At 35.1% G+C, this 21880-nt stretch overlaps 1 protein-coding gene and 1 non-coding gene across 4 annotated transcripts in view; both read right to left on the bottom strand.

Annotated features, from left to right (window-relative positions):
- Positions 1-21880, bottom strand: part of TBCK (TBC1 domain containing kinase) — a 190010-nt gene that overhangs the window by 35668 nt on the left and 132462 nt on the right. For all 3 annotated transcript variants that reach the window (XM_077755783.1, XM_077755782.1, XM_077755784.1), the window contains one exon: positions 4113-4288. In XM_077755783.1, the coding sequence (XP_077611909.1) occupies positions 4113-4288 (176 nt within the window). The remainder of the gene's footprint in view (positions 1-4112; positions 4289-21880) is intronic.
- Positions 7860-7991, bottom strand: LOC144224685 (small nucleolar RNA SNORA71). The gene has a single exon (XR_013333111.1). It is a non-coding gene; the product is annotated as a small nucleolar RNA SNORA71 (small nucleolar RNA).

Genomic DNA, 21880 nt, shown 5'->3' on the forward strand with positions numbered 1-21880 from the left:
CCCCCCCGCCCCCCAGAAAAAGTTCAGTTTTCCTCGAATCTGTGTCAGTGTCTATACAAAGACAAGTACTGACAGATTTGTTTATTAGGGATTAGGGCACCCCCGCCCCCATATAAGGCATTGAAAGTAACAGCTTAGTTTTTGTAGGATCTGAAGGTGTATAGTTTAGAATCAACACATGTCTCATTCAATCATTAATTTATATTCACTCATTTGTCTCAGTCTTGTTTATGCTTAACAGCCCTATGCAGAGACCAAATAGTCACTTGCATAAAATTTAGGAGCATAATGCTTAGGAGCATGAAGTTTAGCTCTACCAACTGCCAGTTAGATGGCCTTGGGCAAGTTGCTTAGCCCTTTAAAGCCTCAGTTTCTTCATCAATAAAAGAGAGATATTAGCAGAATCTACATCATAAGGCTAGGATCATGGTTGGCACACTGGGAGAGGTTAATTATAGCTGTATATTATTGTAGATTGTAGAGTTTCAGAAGTTAGTTACAGGTATCTAAGGAATTGAGGGCATGTTACTAACTCTAAAACCACACTGCAGAGATTTCTGATCATCCTATACTTTCTCTTGTTTTCAGTGATTTTATTTCCTCTGACTTAATCTCTTACATTGCTGGTGTTGTTGCTGGTGCAAAATGGCCAAGCATATTCATACACCAGGGTCAATGCCCCTGTTCTTCCTTCTGCCTAGAATGTTCCTCCCCTTTACCTCATTTAGCCCTGCTGAAATATCTTTTATGAGAGGTTTTCCATGAGTACTTATAAAACTCTATCATTCTCTTTTTCTCTGCTTTATTTTTACATATAGCATTTACTACTGTTTAAGATCATATGATAGATACATTTATCTATCTTTTCAATTAAAGTGCAGTTTCCATGAGAGCAAGAAACTTCTCATTTTGTTCACCAACAAATCCTCAAACTCTAGTACACTAACTACTGACTAGCTTATACCAAGACACCCAGTAAATATTTGTTGAATGAACGAATGTTAGATTAGATGAATGCTTCTAGCTCAAAATTCTGATTCTACTGACTTCTTGTAAGTACGGTCTTGCTTCTGAGTTTACAGGTAGAAAGTCACTGGATCACTTACAGAATGTAAAAAGGTTTACATATAGCCAACTGTTTCTTAATGTTATAACTTTGAAGAGTTATGTTAGGAGATTTGGGGCACTGTGTCTTCCACCCTGCTGTTTTCGTTATAAAAGTAGTTTCTGAGTACTTTCTAGGTGCCAAATCTGGTGCTGGGGCTACCAAGATTACAAAGATGTGAGCCCTATCCCTACTGTGCTTCTGTTATCCAGAGATTACTTTTTTGCTGATACATTTTTTGTTTGTACTACTCATTAAGCACTGTTCATTTATTTTCCACATAAAATATTTTCATGTTTTATATTTTTGCATATTAAAAGCAATCTAGTGAATAAGAAGTATATTTTATGCCATCTTCTTAAAAAATTATCTGCAGCGCAGTAGAGTAATATTTATTGGTTGCTATTAATGATGACATCTGAAAAAATAAAAACACATTCTGATATATTAATTTGAAGTACTAAATTTATGAATCTTTTCATTACTATGAAACACACTTTTCCCTTGCCTTTAATTCCTTGAGGACAGAAGTTAAGATTAACACAATTTTTTTTTAAATTTATTTCCTCAAAAATGTAGTCAAATGGTGTGCATCATTAGAGAATATAAAAGGTCTCAGTTTTTAAGTCCTGGAAAGCCATAGGTAGGAAGTTTAGATATTTCACTGGAAAGGGTTCCTAGAAACCCCAGCTCTTCATTCTTCACTATGTTCTTGATACTTGGAAGAGACCCAGTGACACCCAATGACTCTTGAAAGAGTTTAGCTTGTGGTGCCTCTAAAAGTAATATGATTGATACAAAGGTGTCAAAAATTGGTATTTAGAGGTGAGACAAAGTAGATATGTGATAAAATAAGAGAATACCAAAATTAAAAAATCAACTTAAAAATGCTGTGAGGATAAATAACCCAGCTTTGAGAATACATTGGTTTTAAAGCAGGCTTTCAAAAGGGGATTTAGAAAATTTCACAAGTTGGGTCCTTTGGGAGGGTCATAAAAGATGGGTGACTTTATTTTTCTTTCTTCATTCCCCTGGGAAAACACCCCCACAAAATGGCACAAAGCATTCTCTTTGTTCAGCCTGCAATTGTAAAGACTAAAACAACCAACTCAGGTCAGTCTAGTTGCAACTTCTTTGAGCCACGTTCTGTGGGATGACATAAAGGCATTCCTACATTAGGCAATTTATCCACACTCATCAGAGAACAATGATCAGGCGAGCCGCTCTGCCTTCTGCTGCTCTTTCTATTTATATTTATCATGAAAAAATAAAGGAGAGCAGATTATGAGGTTTGAAAAACCTTGGGTTTGAATGTCACTTTCATATTGTGTGTACTTTAAAATTTTAAATAGTTACTGAAATTATTTGAAAGGAAATATCAGAAGAGTAATCTTAATAGTTTTAAATATAAGATATTTTAATTATTTTAGAAGTTGTCCTTAAAATAGGGCTTGATAATGCTATGCTTTAAAAAATTTTTAATGTTTACTTACTTTTGAGAGAGAGGGAGAGAGACAGAGAATGAACAAGCAGGGGAGGGGCAGAGAGAGAGGGAGACACAGAATCTGAAGCATGCTCTGCACAGAGTTCAATGCAGGGCTCGAACCCACAAACTGTGAGATCATGCCTGAGCCAAAGTTGGACCCTTAACTGACTGAGCCATCCAGGTGCCCCTAATGCTATGCTATTTGATGGTTTTATGAGAGACTATGACTAAAGGCTCAACCAAAAGAAACAAACTAAAAAGTTAAAAAATTGAATGTATTTTAAATCCTTGATATAACGCATAAGAGCTTTTAGGGTAGGAATCCTTGGCCAGTCAACTGGAATTTAATGCTTCTTCTGGGAATCCACTCACCTACTCTGTGAAGGAACTTCCAGGGTCCCTGAAGACCTAACAACCAGGGACATAAGCACTTATATTCTCTCCAAACTTAGTGGTCTTTCACAATTTAAAGAAAATAAAAAGTTGTTAATTTTTCACAAAAAGATGGGGCTGTATCACTTGAAATAGCAGGCTCTGAAACTGTATTCTTAGTAATCTAAGGTTCTATGGATTGCTTCAAGAGTTCTGTAAATGAACAGTTTAAATTTAATTTTAAAATTTCATTTCAAAAATTGTGATTGAAAAATGTGCACATGAAAACATATATGCCAATTTTAGCATATGAGAAACCACCAATCTGTTAACCCTCATTTTCATATAACTCTCATTTATACTTAGTAAATGGTATAAATATTAATGCATGAAAAAATCACTTAAAGTTTTTTCATTTTATATATATAATTTCTAAGAAAGAATTTATTTAAAAATTTTTTAAATGTTTATTTATTTTGAGAGAGAGAGAGGGAGAGAGAGAGAGAGAGAGANAAAGGGAGTTACCCTGTTAAAAAAGAAGTCTGAAAACCATTTACCTAGATTCTCTAGTACAGAGAATCAAGGCATGCTTCGAGAATCTGACAGATGAAGACATAAGGAGAAAGATTAAACTGTTACTATTTTGTAACTGTTCATACTTTAATGCCAAGCAAAATCTGGAGAAGTTATGGTACATTTAATAGCAAAATGTCAGTAAAAAAATAATATGTTCTCTAAGAAAATATTTTTAAAATTATAATAAATATAAGTTCAGTGTTGAGATCTGGCAATCTCTCTTTCTAGGCTATGAATATGCTAGTTAAATACTCTTCACCTTTGCCAAAATTGTATCTATAGCAAGAAGGATTCAAATGCCTCCAAGAACAGCAATATACACTAGAGAAACGAAAACCAGGAAAAAAAAAATCCCAATACTCTGGTGTTGTTTGGACACTGTTTTAAGGTCATGCAATGTTATAAAGTATTATGCACATCTATTCTGGCACCTAGTTTGAGAATTGCTTAGCTATTTCAGTTCAGAGGAATCACAAATATGTTCATTGTTTTTGCCAAACACTCTTTTAAATGGAAAGAAAACATTATGAATAAGGCAGTACCACCCTTTAAAACCACAAGTGTAAAGGATACTCTTCACTATTCCGGATGTCAACTACCAGGAGCTTTGGTTTACTGGACTTTGTCTTCTTGGTGGGTGTTTTGAAATGGCCTGTCACTGTGAGTTCACACAAGTCAATCAGGTCCTCTGCTGAAATCCGGGGTGATACTTCTGACTTCAGGTCATTTAATGGGATGGATTCTCTTGACTAAAAAAAAATATACAAATAATACAAATACTGAGAGTTTTATAGAGAGACAAACTATAGCCAATACAGAATATCTTTAGGCTCTTGATATCAATCACTATAGCATATAGTATAAGAAACTGTATCTCATATTAGTGATCTACTGTGTAACTGTATTTCTTACTATTGAGGTTTACTTACTCACACATAGAGAAAAGCATTATTCTTTTGCTTCACTACAAGCTCCTGGCTTAAATGTGATAGAAAGAGGTGAGGCAGATTTTTCCTTATGAGGGCACTGTGTATCTTTGAAGTCAGCTCCTGTAAGCACTTTTTTCACTTTTTTCAAGTTGTGAATCACATTAATTAAAACTCTTGGAATATAAGAAATTGCATTGTAACTCAGTAGAGATACTAATTAAAGAACCTGGTTCTAATATACATATTGGACTTTTATAACATAATTTATGTTGCCTATGGATAGTAGAGTAAAATTAGATTCTCAGAGAGGAATGCAGAGCAACATAATGCTTTCTTAGATAGTAAACAAAATTGACAATGCATCTTAATTGTGAAGGAGGTAAAATCAGAGTCCAGAAATCAAACTAGTTTTTTGGCCTATGTGACTATTATATGGTGTAAGACTGATTCAGACTCTAAGCTATTTACAATTGTTTTCCAGGTTATTTTGTAGGGAGAGGGATTTTCCCCCATGAAAGGCGATGTAATTCAACTTGACTCAATTCAACAAAAATTAGGAGCACTAGTAGTCACTCTAGAAAACTTATTTAACATAACTTAAGAATTTAAGAACCTTCAAAATTCACTTGATTGAAACGTAGGGATTGAAAAGAAAAAAAATTATTTATATGCTTAATAAGTTTTCAAAGCTGAGTCTATTATTTACTCATTTTCTCTCTTCTTGCAATTCTATTGTGGTCTCCCACATTTAGAACTTCCAATTTAGAATTTCTAGGCAGGAGAGAATAGAGCATATGGATGGATCACTTACCAGATAAACTTCTTAAAAAATCTTTTTTTAAGTTTTTATTTAAATTCCAGTTAATTAACATACAGTTTAAAGTTAGTTTCAGGTGTACAATACAGTAATTCAACTCTTCCATACATTACCCAGTGCTCATCACAAGTGCCCTCCTTAATGCCCACCACCTATTTCACCCATCCCTCCCACCTACCTCCCCTCTGGTGACCATCAGAAAATAAGAGAGGCTTATTTTCAGTTATAATTTCAATGTTAGCTCTCATACCTTGGGTTTCCCTTACTATGCTGTGAATTCGTGAATTCTAAAGTACATTTTTCTCCCATTAGCTTTGAAATAGAAATGGAAATTGCCAAGCTTTGTGGGTTTATATCTCTTAATAAAAAATAAGACACCAGACATTTTAATTTTTTAATATTTTGAATTAAATCTACTTAAACATTCTGAAATTAAAAGTCTTTCAGAAAGATAAAAGAGCTTTAAAATCAGCAAGCCATACAATCAATGCTTCCATCTCCTTTTTTGTTAAGAGTGCAATCTCAATAGGTATTCTTCCCAGCCTTCACATGAAGTTGTACATGTATGGAGATAAAAAACTTTTGATTACCCTAGTTCTCTGCTTTTAGTCATTTAGTGATGAATGCAGCATTTCAAAATGACGGTCTGTCTGAATAAAAGATGTGCCCTGGCTGATGAAGAAGAGAATTTGACAGAGAATTTGACCAATGTATTCTCCACAAAGAACTGATGTAAGAAAGATTTGACTTTGGCATTGGTCCCAATCAAATGTATCATATATAAGGAGTGTCTCAAAGAACAATTGCTACATGAAATGGTTAAAGCAGAAGGAGACAGGAATCACTGACAAATTCATAACTTATGTGAGCGTCAATCAGTGAAGAACTTTAATGTGACTCATGCAACTTTCTCTGCAAATGAATATTAGGAGATTAGGAAATTAGGACAAATCATATTACTTTGCTTTAAAAAGAGAACACTTATAATATTATAAATATAGAATCTAGTTTTTTCTTTTATTAAGATAATTTACACGCATTTTACTATTCACTGTACAATTTCCATTTATAGGTATAAAAATAAAACTTCTTTGTACAATTTTTCTCATTTAGTGTCATTGAGCTTGGCATTTTCCTGTGTGATTGGGTTTCAAATTCATGGCACTTTGTTTATGGATACTGAATAAGAATTTAAGATTACTGTAGAACAACTCTGGAAATATTAGTTTATTATTTCTGCCAAATAATTTTATACACACACACACACAATGTATATTAAGCTTAGATGTCCAAATATCATAAGCCAATTCATCTTGAGAACTACTTCTTTAAAAAAATTAATATTTTATAGTCAGCCTAGGGTCAGAATTTTTTTTTCAAGACTGTATAGTTTTTTGAATATTTAGGTAGAGAGAAAATGTGAAGAGTAGCTTCAATTCAAGAGAAAAATTCTTGGTCTTTGAAGACATTCCAGGTATAGCAGAGGGACACAGAACAAGCCGTCCCCGTCTAGGGACTCTCCAGTTACCGTTGTCAAGACTCAGAGCCAGCTGAAGTGGACCAGTGCTTTCCCTCTGATCTCCTCTGTGAAGAGTTGATCCATGATGCTCCGAGTGGAGAGCAAGAGGCACTCTGGGGATGCTACATGTGCGGACTCCTTCTCCACTCTCTGCCCCTCTGGTGTCCACAAACAATACCAAAAGAATCTTGGGGAGAAGTATCAGGAAGCCCAAGGGCCATGGAGGATCTAAGGCTGACCTTGGGGCCCCACGGCCTAGTGCCTGCCTGTTAAGATGACACCTCTTGGGGCGCCTAGGTGGCTCATCAGTTGAGCGTCCAACTTCAGCTCAGGTCATAGTCTTACAGTTTGTGGGTTTGAGCCCCGCGTCAGGCTCTGTGCTGACAGCTAGCTCAGAGCCTGGAGGCTGTTTCAGATTCTGTGTCTCCTTCTCTCTCTGACCCTCCCCTGCTGACTGTCTCTCTGTCTCTCAGAAATAAAAACATTAAAAAAAAAAAGATGACACCTCTTATGGAACCTCAGTTCATGAAGACCCACCTGAGACCTCCTGATTCAGATTCTCCCTGAGGACACCTCTCACACCTCTCCTACAGGGGACAAGAAGCACTTGGCACTGCTTACATGTCCAAGAAACCACTATGTTCATTGACAGGAAAGCCCTGGAAAAATCTGGGTCTTAGGAGCTGAATGCACGGAAAGCCTGCCTCCCTCCATCTACCTCATGCTTGCTCACCCACGGCTGTCCTGTTTTAGAACCTCTGAACTTCTGCAACTTTTGCAACTTTTCCTTCGCATGCATTACCAATGACCAGGCCATAAGCAGCCTGTAATCACCTCAAATGCAGGGGCAGAACAGGACACAGGGCTGCTGAAATTAGAGACCAGTGTCAGAAGACCACAGCTGTGGCTCCACAACCAACTCAGTCATGCACCGAGGCAGGACCCACCCTCGTTCTCCCTTTTTAAAGCTGCACAGAAACCACATTGAGCCAGGCACAGAGAGCATGTGGTAACACAACAGGTGCCAGAAGCACCTAAAAGGTAGTGGGGAGAAATGTAGGAAAGCTCCAGAGTTTGGAAGGGACAGGAGCGGACCGTCCAAACATGGGGAAGTGCTTTCAGCAACTGCTCTCCCTGAATTACCAATGGGCAGGACAGACAAACCAAGATCACTTTTGAATGCAGGTGGATTCCATTTATTTAGCAGTGTTACTGAAAAAAAAATTCACCTTTTAGTAGAGTGGGCTCTCTGAAATGGCAAACTGGACATATTAGTGATAATCCTAACCAAGCAAGGAAAAACCCAAGCCTGGTAACAAGGTTTGCTGTGTGCATTAAACTACTGGGCAAATGACTCTGTGATGATACCTGAGAGTATGAAATAGTAGACTTTTAATGAGAATATGTCCATGTATCTTCACATTGAGTAAGTAACCAGCAACCATACAGTATACACTCATGTTTTATACGTAAGGGCTCTTAAGTAACTATGAAGGGATTTTAATTCTGAGAATACAGGGCTGGTATCTAGAACACTCTTTCCATATTTCCTGTGATGGATCCTGGCACTAACTTTAACCTAGTTATCAAGACAGAAATCTGGAAATAATCATAGACACTTTGTTCTTCCTTATTCCTCATTTCCATCTAACATATCCCCAGGTGCCACCAAAAATACTCTTAAGTATGTTCCCTGATTCACTGCTCTATCTCAAGGCATCACTATCTCTTACATGGACTATGGAAGTTGTTTGCTTCTTTCTTTCTCTCTCTCTCTCTCCCTTTTTCTCTGCTTCCCTGTTCACCTAAAGTCATTCCTTCTAATCCATCTTCCAAATATGATCTGAGTTAAAAATAAAAATATGATAATATAACTTTTATAATTAAAACACCTCAGTGGCTTCTAGACACTGATAGATTGAAGTCAACATTCCTTAGTACAGCATTGAAAGCCCTTTATGAATTAATCTGTCTACAGGGAGGAGACCACAGACTTTGGCAACAGAATATCTGTATTCAAATCTTAGCCATTTTATTTATCAGTGTATGAATTTGGGTGTGATATATAATCTCTCTGCCAATTTGTTCATCTATAAAGAGGGAGTAAAAGGTGCCAAACACATTTTTCTCTCAAAGAATTCTGTCTCATTCTCAAAGGGAATCCATATAATAACTGTTCCAAGGCAAAGAAACATTGAAGTGCCCCAGGGCATTTTATGAAGCTACCTTAAACTAATACTTAAATCTGACAAAGATGGCACTAAGTGTACACACACACACACACGCACACACACACACTACTTCTTATGAATATTTACTTTTTAATCTCAAAACTATAAAGCTGAATGCAGCACCAACTTGAAAGAATGACATACTATAACCAAGTAGGAGCATATTCTAGTAAGGATGGCTCAATGTTACAAAAAATTTTTAAATAATCCATCACCTTCAATTAGCCAAAGGACACCAAGTACATAACATCACTATAATTGACATAAAGCTATATGTGATAAAACACAGCGTTTGTTCTCAATTTTAGGAAAAGAGAAACTCATGGTAAATATGTATCAGAAAGAATGTTAATTAGGTGATGAAAGATGTTCTTTATTTCAAATATTTGACATTCTATTTAATGAGGAACCACAGAGGCAGACTTATTAAAATATAGCTATCAGCCTTATTATTTTTTTTTATGCAAGTTGCTATTGAGACACTAAGAAAAATAAATAAGGGGTTTGAATACTGGAAAAGAAGAAATAAATTATTTTTATTTTTAGATGATGTAATAGTCTTCTTAGAAACTGGAATAATTAAAGGAAACTCCAGTAAAACTGGTAAGAGTTTGGTAAGATTTTAGTTACAACATACACATCACAAAATCATTATATGGCAGCAGAAGTGAGTCAGAAAACACAACGAGCAAAAGTTTTCATTCACAATATCAAAATATTTCTCCAAAATTAAACATTTAGAAATAAGTAGGTCACATTTAAAGAAAATGAAAGTTTCATGGTGGGCATTTGAAAAAATGGGGGCGCCTGGGTGGGTCAGTCAGCTGAGCGTCCGCCTTCGGCTCAGGTCATGATCTCACAGTTCATGGGTTCAAGGCCCGCGTAGGGCTCTGTGCTGACAGCTAGCTCAGAGCCTGGAGCCTGCTTCAGATTCTGTGTATTCCTCCCTTTCTGACCCTCCCCTGCTCACGCTGTCTCTCTCTCTCAGAAGTAAATAAAACATTAAAATTTTTTTTGAAAAAATGGACAGATATAAGATGTTATCTGGAAACAGTCAATATTATAAGACCTTTATTTTTGTTCAGAGCATGTATTAATATATGACAATTTTATCGTACTCCTAAAAAGGATCTTTTTTTTTTTCAATTTTGGAATGTAAATTCTAAAATTCATTTGACAGACCAAGTAGGTGAGAATTTCAAGAAAATATTTAAAAATAATAAAATATATTGTTATATATTAAAATTGTACAAAATTAACAGTATGGTACTGCACCAGAATAGACAAAAAGATTAGTAGGACATAATAGGATAACAGAAAGAGGCTCAAATACACGTAAGTATTTGCTAAAAGAATAGGATGCCATGTCAATCACTGGGCAAGGATGTATTATTTAGGACACAGCGTCAGCATAGCTTAGTAACTGGATGGAAATAAAGCTATGTTTCTATCTTACACTATATAGCAAAATGATTAATAGGTAGAACAAATAATTATGTATAAGGTGAAATCACAATAGGATGAGAAAAGTACTGATGATGAGAAATAGTTATAAGTATATATCAAAGGTTGAGTTCTTAAAGATGAATGATATATGTAAAAAATAGAAAATTAATATGCCCTTAATATATTAAGAGCTATTTTAGTCAATAAATCAATAAGAACAAAAATCTGCTTTTTAAAAAAATGAGCAGAGATAGATACATATATAGACAAAAGAAATACAAATAGGTAGTAACAAAAAAAGTTTACCTCACTAATTTCAGAAATATAAAAATGTATTCACAATCAGAAGTGCAAAAAGGAGGTAAGTGTTCTCAATATCTTCTGTTTGCCTCTCCAGATTCACTATCCACTGGTTTCTACTTTGCTCTCTGCTCTGGTAGGTAACCCATCTGGACTCCATCAAGCCAGACCCAGCTCCTCCAGTTTTTAAGTGAGTAAAGACTACAGGAGAGTGAGGTCAGCAAATTTATTCCCCTGATTCTCTACCTGAGAAGTCACCTTGGCCTGGCTATGTATGTTGACCAAAGGTCACTGTTCCTCTCAAGATGGCCTTCTCTACCTGCTTCTCTTTTTCCATGTTCTGGTAACTTATTCCTCCCTCATCTCTTTTGGCCTTTGGATGGCAACAGGACGAGAGCTAGTATTCATAATTTACTGCATTATCTTTTGTATTTTTACCAGCATTCCACCATCATCTTTGTAAAGAGAGTATTCTTGAATTATCCAAATTTGAGTGTACCATCTTTTGCTGTTGGTTCAGTTGTGACAGTGGGTATAAGAAAGCTAAAATACACATGTATTATATGATTAAATCAACATAAACTTTCTGGAGAAAATTTTGGTAATACATATATTAAAATTTTTCAAATATGCATACTTTCTAATATAGAAATTTTTTAAAAAAAATCTGTTCCATGGACGTAATTACAGACTATACAAAGTTGCATGGAAAAAATATTTATCAAATAAGGTGCTTTGCTTAAATTATGAAAAACTGGCAATAATGTAATCACATGATAAAAGGAGATAGAATAGATACATGGTAGAAAATTCATGTAAAGAAATATCATTTATCATGGGGAGCCTAGGTGGCTCAGTTCATTAAGTATCCAATTTTGGCTAAGGTCAAGATCTCACTGTTCGTGAGTTTGAGCCTCGCATCAGGCTCTATGCTGACAGCTCAGAGCCTGGAGCCTGCTTCAGATTTTATGTCTCCTTCTCTCTGGCCCTCCCCCACTCATGTGCTGTCTCTCTCTCTCTAAAATAAATAAACATTAAAAAAATTAAAAAATACTATTCATCCATTAAAATCATGTTTTAATATTTGTTCATAGAGGAAATTTTCAGGATAGAATATCAGGGGGAAAAGGCCTTAAAAAGTATAAATTCATTATGACACCAGTTTGGCAGAAACTGTAAAAGTGGTTATCTGTGAGTTACTTAAACTCATTTTACTTTTTTTCCTCTTAATGTTCTTCTGTGATTTTTAATAAGTATGAGATACTTTAAAATTTTACATTTATAAAAATAGATTTGTGTTCATTCAGCATTATTGTATAGCTTAAATTCTTTATAACTATGAATATAATCTGTCTGAAGACAATTCTTATCAAATGTTTATATCAATGTAAAAAGGCTTTATAAATTAGCACTTATGGCTATATTCATCATTATAGGTAGTCAGATCTGGCACTGGAGAACATGTAGAGATGTTAAAGAAAAACAATAAAGTCACTTTATTCTTAAATTCTGATAAAATTTAAACATGATAAAAAGAGATAAGCAAGTAGAACAGGCTTTATTTGGAAAGGAGACATGCAAAACTTAATATAGACAATTAGATAAAAAATGTGTTTCAGCAGAATGTTTCATTGGTAAGGACTACTCTGGCTTTTGTATAATGAGATATTTGAATAAACTAATGTTTACCTAATTCTTCATCAAATGTATGAAGAATTTTGAGAAAAGGGCCTGTTGGCCGCAGGGAAGAATATATACTTTTCCAAACATGTACCAACATAAATGTAAATTACATTATCACTAAATAATTACAATATATTTCCTAGTTTAACATAAGATAGTGCAAATTCTTTAATAGACTGCTGCCTAAAAGGCTGATATTTTTGCCAGTAACAATTTTATTTCCTTTCAGAATATATTTTAATTCTAAATTCAGAAACAAGTCCATATATGATCATAGTTATAATGTATAAGAAGATTAATAATAACAACACTTAGAGAAGAAAGCAGTTTTCATTTATAATGCTGTGTGTGTGTGTGTGTGTGTGTGTGTGTGTGTGCGCGCGCGCGCGCGCACTTAGGGGGAAGGTGAGAGAAAGACAAAATCATAATATGAAAAATTAGTCTCTCAGGTCGCCTTAGTGGCTTAGTCAGTTAAGCATCCAATTTCAGCTCAGGTCATGATCTCGGGGTTCTTGAGTTCAAGCCCCGCATCAGGCTCTCTGCTATCAGCATGGAGCCCAGTTCAGATCCTCTGTCTCCCCTTCATTCTGTCTCTACCCCACTCACACTCTCTCTCTCTTAAAAATAAACATTAAAAAAATTAGCTTCTCTAAGGCCTTTTGGAAAGTAAGTATTCCAAAAGCTACTTATATATAGTTCCTGGGTAACAAATGAGGCCAGTAGCGCTGTTGTCAGGAGATATGTGATAGAGTTGATAGTTTCCTGAAGCTTTTAATGTTTTTTTGTTTTTTTTTGTTTTTTTTTTTTATTTCTAGGAGAGAGAGAGAGACAGCGTGAGCAGGGGAGGGTCAGAGAGAGAGGGAGTCACAGACTGAAACAGGCTCCAGGCTCTGAGCTGGCAGTCAGCACAGAGCCCAACGCGGGGCCCGAACCCATGAATCGCGAGATCATGACCTAAGCGAAAGTCGGACGCTTAACCGAGTAAGCCACCCAGGCGCCCCAGTTTCCTGAAGCTTTTAAAGATTTTTCTCAGGGACAGGATGACCTTAGACTGGCTATGGTACCAGTTCTTTGAGTGAATCTGAAGTCTCTTCACTTTGAAAGCAAAGTATCAGTTATTAAATGTCTACTTTATAATTTAAGAACTTAAAATAAGATAGCATAGAAAGTGACATACATTGTATACATTTCCTATAGAGATCAATCTGAATGTTAAGCAAAATATTTTTTTGAAAAGACTATTAAATCTGAATAATTGGAATTAGAACAGTAACTTGGACACTAAAATAATCTTCTAAAAGAAAGGTGGAAATATGAATCAAAGTAGGAAGAGCAGGGGCGCCTGGGTGGCTTAGTCGGTTAAGCGTCCGACTTTCGCTTAAGTCATGATCTCGCGGTTCGTGGGTTCGAGCCCCGCGTCGGGCTCTGTGCTGACTGCCAGCTCAGAGCCTGGAGCCTGCTTCAGAGTCTGTGACTCCCTCTCTCTCTGACCCTCCCCTGCTCACGCTGTCTCTCTCTCTCTCTCCTAGAAATAAATAAAAAACATTAAAAAAAAAAAAGTAGGAAGAGAAAAAGTAAGCATACGTAGGAGGCAAGGAACATCACAGGCTAACCATGTATTTAATAATGCATATTTCAACACAATATAAATAAGCTTTTTCTTGAGGACAACTTGTAAAAGCAGAAGTCTACTCAAAGGTTTTTTTTTTTTTTCAAGTGACATATAATGTTTCTAGGAGAGAGGCTGGGTCGATATAAACATGCTGATTACAACAGAGAGTCAAGTACTTCAATAGCTTAAATTTCTTATATTTCTTTTTCATATCCCATAGCAAGTGTAATAGGGTCCTGGCCAGCAAAGGTGCTAAGATATAATTGCATGAATATATACAGGATGTGGAGTGGTGTTGTCCCTATGTTGAAACAAAGAGGCTCTAAAATGCTATCAAGTAACAGAAGTATTCAACAAAAGTCACCACCATCTCTAGGGCTAATGGAAAAGGAACAGAAGTGACTTTACTATTTCAAACTATCATCTCTGCAACCCCTTTCCTTTCAGCCTATATAAGGAGATATAGTTTGGGGAGGGCTCAACTTTGTGGAGAGCACAGTGTTCAAGATCAGATGCACTTCCCTTCCCAACACCCAGGGTACAGGAGTCGGTGTTTCTGGACACTCCAATCCACCCCCTCACAAAGCAAATGAGGGTGAGTGCTGATGACAATCATTTGTGGAGATTTGGGCAGACCTGCAGGAAGGGGTGGCTGACGTTCTGTTTTATAGAAGGTCTGCTTACACAGAAGACTTATTAATCTGGCCTCACTGAGCAGGCAAGAAGTAGGGAGACATGGCAGTGCTGAGAGAAAGAGTGGTAGACATCTTTCCAGACCTTAAGTTCTCAAGCTGTATAGGGAGAATAATGACACTTGCCTTGTTTACTTCACAGATATATTGTAAGAATCAATTGGTATAAAAGATATAGAAATGTTTGGTGGACTGTAGATCTTTATATAAAATAAGTTGTTGTTATTAAAAATTGGATCCCAAATGAAGCAGTTTAAATTTCACGGTAAAGTAGTCTTGTTATTGTCTAATTTTGAATAAATCATCAATTAACAAATATTTAACTAGCCTGTTCTGGCCATCCTGAGAGAGATAAAATGTCATTTCCATCTCAAAGAGCTCACAATTTGGCTGGAAAGGCAAGATTCACATAAATGAAGCAGCAAAACTATACAATGTCAGCAACATTTATAGAGTGCTTACTATGTGCTAGTCACTGTGATAAACACCAGTGAACATGAACTCATTTAAGTCTTGCAACAATCCTATGAGATAGGTTTTATTATTTGATCATTTTATATCTGAGAAAATTGGGGCACAGAGAGGTTAAATAATTTAATCAGTAAATAACAGAGTCAGGATTCGAATTGGATCAGCCTGGCTCTGGACTTTGAGCTCTTAAACACATTATTACATTATGTCTCTTATAAGATTCCATGTATGAAATCACAGGTACATAGTATGAGAATTCAGGGAAAGGAAGAAACACAATATGGGCAGGAGTAGTTAGCATAATATATGTGGAGTAAGTAGAACTTGAGTTAAATCAGTAGGGTTTAGATAAGTGGAAGAGAGAAAGAAGAGTGGTGGATAAAGGGATAATGGTAAGAGTTCTAAAGTGTGAATGAACAAGGAAATGTTCCATAAATAATTACTGAGGACCTACTAGGTATCATGTATTGTGCTTGGGATACATTAATGAACAAAACAAAGATACTTTTTCTTGCAGAAATTACAGTCAATAGGTGTGAAAGAGACAGTGAACAGACTAGTCTTACTGAGCTGAGAATCCACTCTGGGAATTAGAGGTAAACAGTATTGATTAGGTAGGTAGGGGAGGGCTCTGAAAGATGAAGAAGCTTGAGGATGTAACAAATAGATAAATGCTGTAGGATTTTTAGAGGAATGTGTCACGTGTTAACAGCAAGATTATAGGAAGATTAATTTGGCTCTGTTTTGAAGGATGAAATAGAGATGGGAAAAATGATAGGCAGAGAGTCTTGGTAGACAGTGAATTTTATGATCTAGGTTAAATTATGACATTGCAAACTGAGAGTTTGTTTTATTCACTATTCTCTTTTTTCCTTCAGTCTTTCCCTTTCTGAGACTTTTTCTTGGTCTACAAATACATCCAATTCTCTCCCATCCATAGTGAAATATACAACACAAATAATAAATAATAAAATTAATCTCCAAGGGGTGAGTCCCTGTCTAGCTACTATCCCTTTATCTTCTTTGCATTTCTTTCTCCTTCCCATTCATTCCTGAACTCGCTGAAACTTGATTTCTGTCAGGATACAGAAGAAATGGTTCATTTGCCCAGGAGAAAGTGGACAATTTGGGAACACTTCACTGAAAAGGTAACATTTGGGTTGAGAATAAAAGGATAAATAGGAGTTGGCAAAGAAAAGAACTGGGGGTTTTCATGCATATTCTGTATAAAGCAATTTTATCACACATAGTGGAAAGGTGTTTTGATTCTACTTCTCTAGGGTCTTGGTTCTACCTCTCGGAGATATGCTGAATGAAGCCTGTCTCATTTAAAATCCACTGTTTCTTCAATTCAGCCTGGTTTGCATGGGACAGAAATTTCAGTCAGGATACTATATTCATTTTGAAATAATATTTGAATTGATTTCACAAGTTGAGTTTAAGTTTGAGTTCACAAGTTGAGTTCACAAGTATCTAACCTGAATTTATCAGGTTTACAATCCCTACCCCATACTGATGATGGTCACTTCCAATATGTCATGAGCTCCTTGAAAGCAGGGGCCAGGATTTATTTGTTTTTACACTTCCACTGCCTAGCAGAGAGCCTAGAATTCAGCAGCTATTCAGTAAAATTGGGTATATTAATGAAAGGGTAAAGGAAGAAAAGAAGACATAAGAAAAGCATTGCAAGAAAATATATGGAAGATAAAGGACATGGATGAGTAAATGATTGATCTTAAGTTTTGTACGTGGGTGGTTAGGGGAAAAGATGGTAACTAACAGTGGTAAGAAATAAATAAGGGGAAGAAAAGTTCAGATTTGGATTTGAGAAATGGAGGTTGCTTAGGGTCTCCTAAGATGAAGGGATGAGAATGCATTAGAGACAGACTCTGGTATTTGAGAGAAGTCAAGGCTAGAGTCATATTTTTGGAATTATCAGCACAAAAATTATAGTTTAAGTCATGAAAAAAGATAAACAATTTGGAGAAAAAGGTAAAAAATGGCAGGAAAAAAACCCCTAGTTTTGGTAGGCACACCTATACACTGCTGAGAAAATTAATTCATATAAACTATTAATAAGGTTGGAAAATATATAAAGTTGCAATTTTTTAAGGGTAATACCCATCAATCTTCATTATTCCATATGTCTACAATAAATAAACTACTTCCTTTCTTAGGACTAGATATTTTAAACTCATGTATGAAGGACAGACTTTTACAAATAGCACAGACAGATATTAACTATCATTGTCCAAGGAATTTACAAAGAAAAATTACCTTCAAAAACTTTATCAATCAACAAAGATATTTTTATCCATATATTTAAAACAATACATTGTTTCAGTGGCATTCTGGTGTTTTCATTTCTCCCTCATGTTTTTAGAGAGAAAAGGGAGAGGTTACTATTTCTAAGATACAGAAATACAGCATCTGAAATGGAGTTTGAAATAAAACCGTCATGCTCCGTAAGCTGCATAATATAGCTCTCAGACAGAATATATTTTTCCTTCAAATAAAAGAGAATAATGTATATGAATATGAAACTCAAAGAAGAATGGAAATAAGAGTATTTTTTTCAGTGATCAGGGATTTATGCTAAAAATTTCCAAAATGTATTTTATCCTGAAAAATTGTGTGTAAGCTAATTTCTTTAAAGAGAGTAAAAATTTCCCTTTTATATACAATATTATTTGGAGATATTTCACCTCTCTGGGCCTCAGTTTTCTCATGAATAAAATAAAGGGGCAGAAGATATGTTTCTTTTAGCTCTAGAATTCTATGGTCTTATATCTGATAGATTTTCAACTGGCAATAAGGTCTCAAACTCTTGCCTACTTCCTGGGATAAAAGTTAGAGTTCTGTAAGTAATACTTAATGACACCAGCGGAGTTTCTACTTAAAGAGGTTCAGGAGTGATTCTAATCATGAGGGTTAGTAAAATGTTGTTCATATAGAAGGACATGCTTATGTAAACTTAGATCAGTAGGAACTTATGCATTTCATAGACAGGAAATATGGGAAATATTTCATAGTTCACATTGGTTGAAGTGAGGGCAGAAGAGATGGAAGTTACAGTAACAGAATTCTCATATCGGTGGTTTATAGGGCAAAAACAAGGTCAATGTGGCAATATGTGGGGGATGGTGGTACTGGTGCTATTGTGTATGTTTCTAAAAGCTTCTGGAAATAATTTTCAAAATAAAACCAGAACCTGATGAATTTCCTAGGCAGAGGTAAACAAGGTAAAAGTTGAACATGATAGTGGCTCCACTCAGCTGAACTAAAGGGGGAACTTGTGACACCTTTCTGGAATGTGATAAAGGTGCTATTCCACATAAGATATTAAGGCCATATTTCAGTGGTAGCAGAGATTCAGGGAGTAGAGCCAGGTGGTGACTAAGAGGTCATAGTATTTTAGTTGAGTCAATAAGTATTATCATCTCAAACTCTGATTTCAATGTAGCCTTCATTTGAACTGGGTTGCTGACTTCATTACCCTTCTCTCTCACTCTTACCCTTTTCCTTTCACACTGAAGTGATTAACACTGCTATTTTTGCTCAGTGTTCCTCGTGACACGGGAAATTCCCCCATCTTTCCTCTCACCAACCAAGAGATGTCAAATAAATGACCCAAACTCTTTCTGGCTGGAAGCTTCAATAAATCCCAATGGAAGAAAGGCTGGAGATTTGCCTCTCTTATCTGTATTGCCATGCCAAGGACAAGGTAAATGAGCTCTCCAAAGCGCTTGTGGTATTAACTGTTTTTATCATGATTAATATCTGGTGAAATGTTCAGCTAATGTCATTCATCAGCCAACCATTTTTATCTTAATATAATTGAGATGTCCCTAGGGAAGGGAAATTCAAAGTTTCCCCTGTGAAACAGGGGACTTAAAAAATCATATGATGAAGGTAGGATACTCAGTTGTCTCTAATCTAAAACTACTTATTTTAATACTACAAACCATCCCAGACAATTCTTATGAGAATATGGATATAGAAATATCAATGTCCATAATGTACTTAGCTGTATTTCCAACTTCCTTCACATAAATGAAGAGATTTTGATTTTAATGAAATCAGAAAGTTTACATACATGTCACAATCAACCTGAAGTCAGGGACCATGGAGATGTACTTTAGGTTTATAATACATTATTTATTATGGAATATGAATTGATAAATCTGAATGAATCCTTTCCATAATGTCAAGTTGACTAGAGCCCATTTTTTCATGTTTTCAGATTGAAAATAAAAGCATTTCAGGGGTAAACTAATTTTTTCAATTCATTTAAGATCTGACTAGAGTTTCAGACTCTACATTCTGAAACATAAATTGGGCATAAACAAATAGAATTTTTAAAAGAAAGTCTAATAAATTATTTGATGTTGAAAAAGTCTGTATAAACATAAAAAAAGGTCTGCTAAATGTAACAGGCATTACAACTAAAATTACCAGCAGTAATGCAATAAATTACTGAAATATTTATTCTAGATACAGTCTGTTTTATTTTTTTATTTAAAAATTTTTAATGTTTTATTTATTTCTGAGAGAAAGAGATAGAGATAGAGAGAGAGAGACAGTGTGAGCAGGGGAGGGTCAGAGAGAGGGAGATACAGAATATGAAGCAGGCTCCAGGCTCTGAGCTAGCTGTCAGCACAGAGCCCGATGTGGGGCTCGAACCCACGAACCATGAGATCATGACCTGAGCTGAAGTTGGACACTTAACTGACTGAGCCACCCAGGCGCCCCACAGATATAGTCTATTTTAAGGTTGTTCAACTAAAAAGCCTTCAAAACCTCCTTTTGGCTTAAATAACATGACATTGAGTTAAAAAGTTAACTAAGAAAAGGAAAAACATTCAATAAAGGAGTTATATGTAATATTTCTTGTGGTGAAGTAAATCTTTAAAAAATTATAGTGACTATCAATGTACAGATATATTTCAACAATTATATACCCTGTTAATTTTTTTCTTTGGCATTTCTGGCCACATCGACAGACATATGAGTACATTTTAAAGTATTTTTAATAGAAAAAATGGATATCCTATTGCAAAATCAAATGATAAGTTTATCATTAAAACACATGAGGCTACTTGAACGGAAATGACGCTAATGCTACAAATGGTGAAAATACCATTAGAATCAAGATTTAAACATCAAATGACAAATGTACATATATATACAAAAGTTGATACTAGTCTCTCAGGAAAGGTAACTTAAAATTATTTACTGCTCCTTTCCAGCCAAGCAAGATACAAATAATTTCTTGGCATTTTTAAATTTAAGTAAAATTTATTTTTTAGCTTTGGCTAGCAAATTTTCAGTAATGTTTCACCGCTTTTGAAATCTAGTCAATTTTTTTTTCTAATTTTCTCTCAAAATCACAGGACTTCCCATTCCATGACTTCTTACAGTATTTCCATCCAATGGTGAGCAAGGGCTTTAAAATATGAACTTTCCCAGAGTTGCTCCTTGCTCACCATTGGATGGAAATACTGTAAGAAGTCATGGAATGGGAAGTCCTGTGATTTTGAGAGAAAATTAGAAAAAAAAAAAAGAAATTGAAAAAAATATAGCACTGGGTGTTATATGTAAACCAACTTGACAATAAACTATTTAAGGAAGCAAAAAAAAAAATATAACTCTAGGTTAAATTGAAGGTTTGGCAGTGTCTGACAGGACTGATATTTTCTACATAAGTAGAAATTAGAACAGACCCTAGATTTAGAGTGGGCTCCAAAAACTGAAATATAATAAAAAGACAAAGTTCAGGAGTCAATAGTCATGTCCTATCTTTGCTTCCTATGGTTATCAGAACAATATGTTGAAAGACATTTGACAGTATTTTTAAGAAGTCAGAATGCATACTTTCATACATGATGAAATTTACCTCCCAAGCCAAAACATAGTTACATATTAGAAACACTGCCATTAAATCTAGGTGTAAGATAAAAATACCCACTATTAATACTGTTACTTAACACTGCTATGGAGAATTAGGTGAAGTAATTAATAGAAAGATCTATGATGTATAAAATTGGAAGAAAGGCAAAATTATTATAATTTGCAGATATATAACTGGAAAATCATACTCCATTGAAAACTATTACAATGAGAGAACATTAATATGTCAAGTAAATGATGATGATAATGAAAACTTATAGGTGCTTACTATGTACAACAGTGTTGTACATATATTAACTCATTTAATCCTTTCAATAATTCTATATAATATTATCATATCTATATTATGGACAATAGGGACACAGCTCACACAGCTGGTGTGGTATAGGTGGGATTCAAAAATATGAGACTGTATTCTTAATTGCTATGCCAAACTGTAAAATCAAACGGTTTATAAAATCAAACATTGTAATTATAATAGATAATCCTATCAAAAATATGCAAGTAAACTTTAAAATGCCACAGAGGAACTTAAAAAGAAGATAGGAAGACATATCTTGTTTTTGGAAAAAATAAAGTATCATGTGTCAATTTTTCATACTTATTTGTATATTTAATTCAAACACAATACAAATATCATGATTTTTTTTCAGGAGAGGGAGGGAAAAACCAAGCCAATCCTGCTATTCATGTAGAAACAGTGGCAAATGGGTGATATAAATATAATTTTA

The sequence above is a fragment of the Crocuta crocuta genome, unplaced genomic scaffold, assembly GCF_008692635.1.
Source record: "Crocuta crocuta isolate KB4526 unplaced genomic scaffold, BGI_CrCroc_1.0 scaffold92, whole genome shotgun sequence".
Classification (NCBI taxonomy): domain Eukaryota; kingdom Metazoa; phylum Chordata; class Mammalia; order Carnivora; family Hyaenidae; genus Crocuta; species Crocuta crocuta.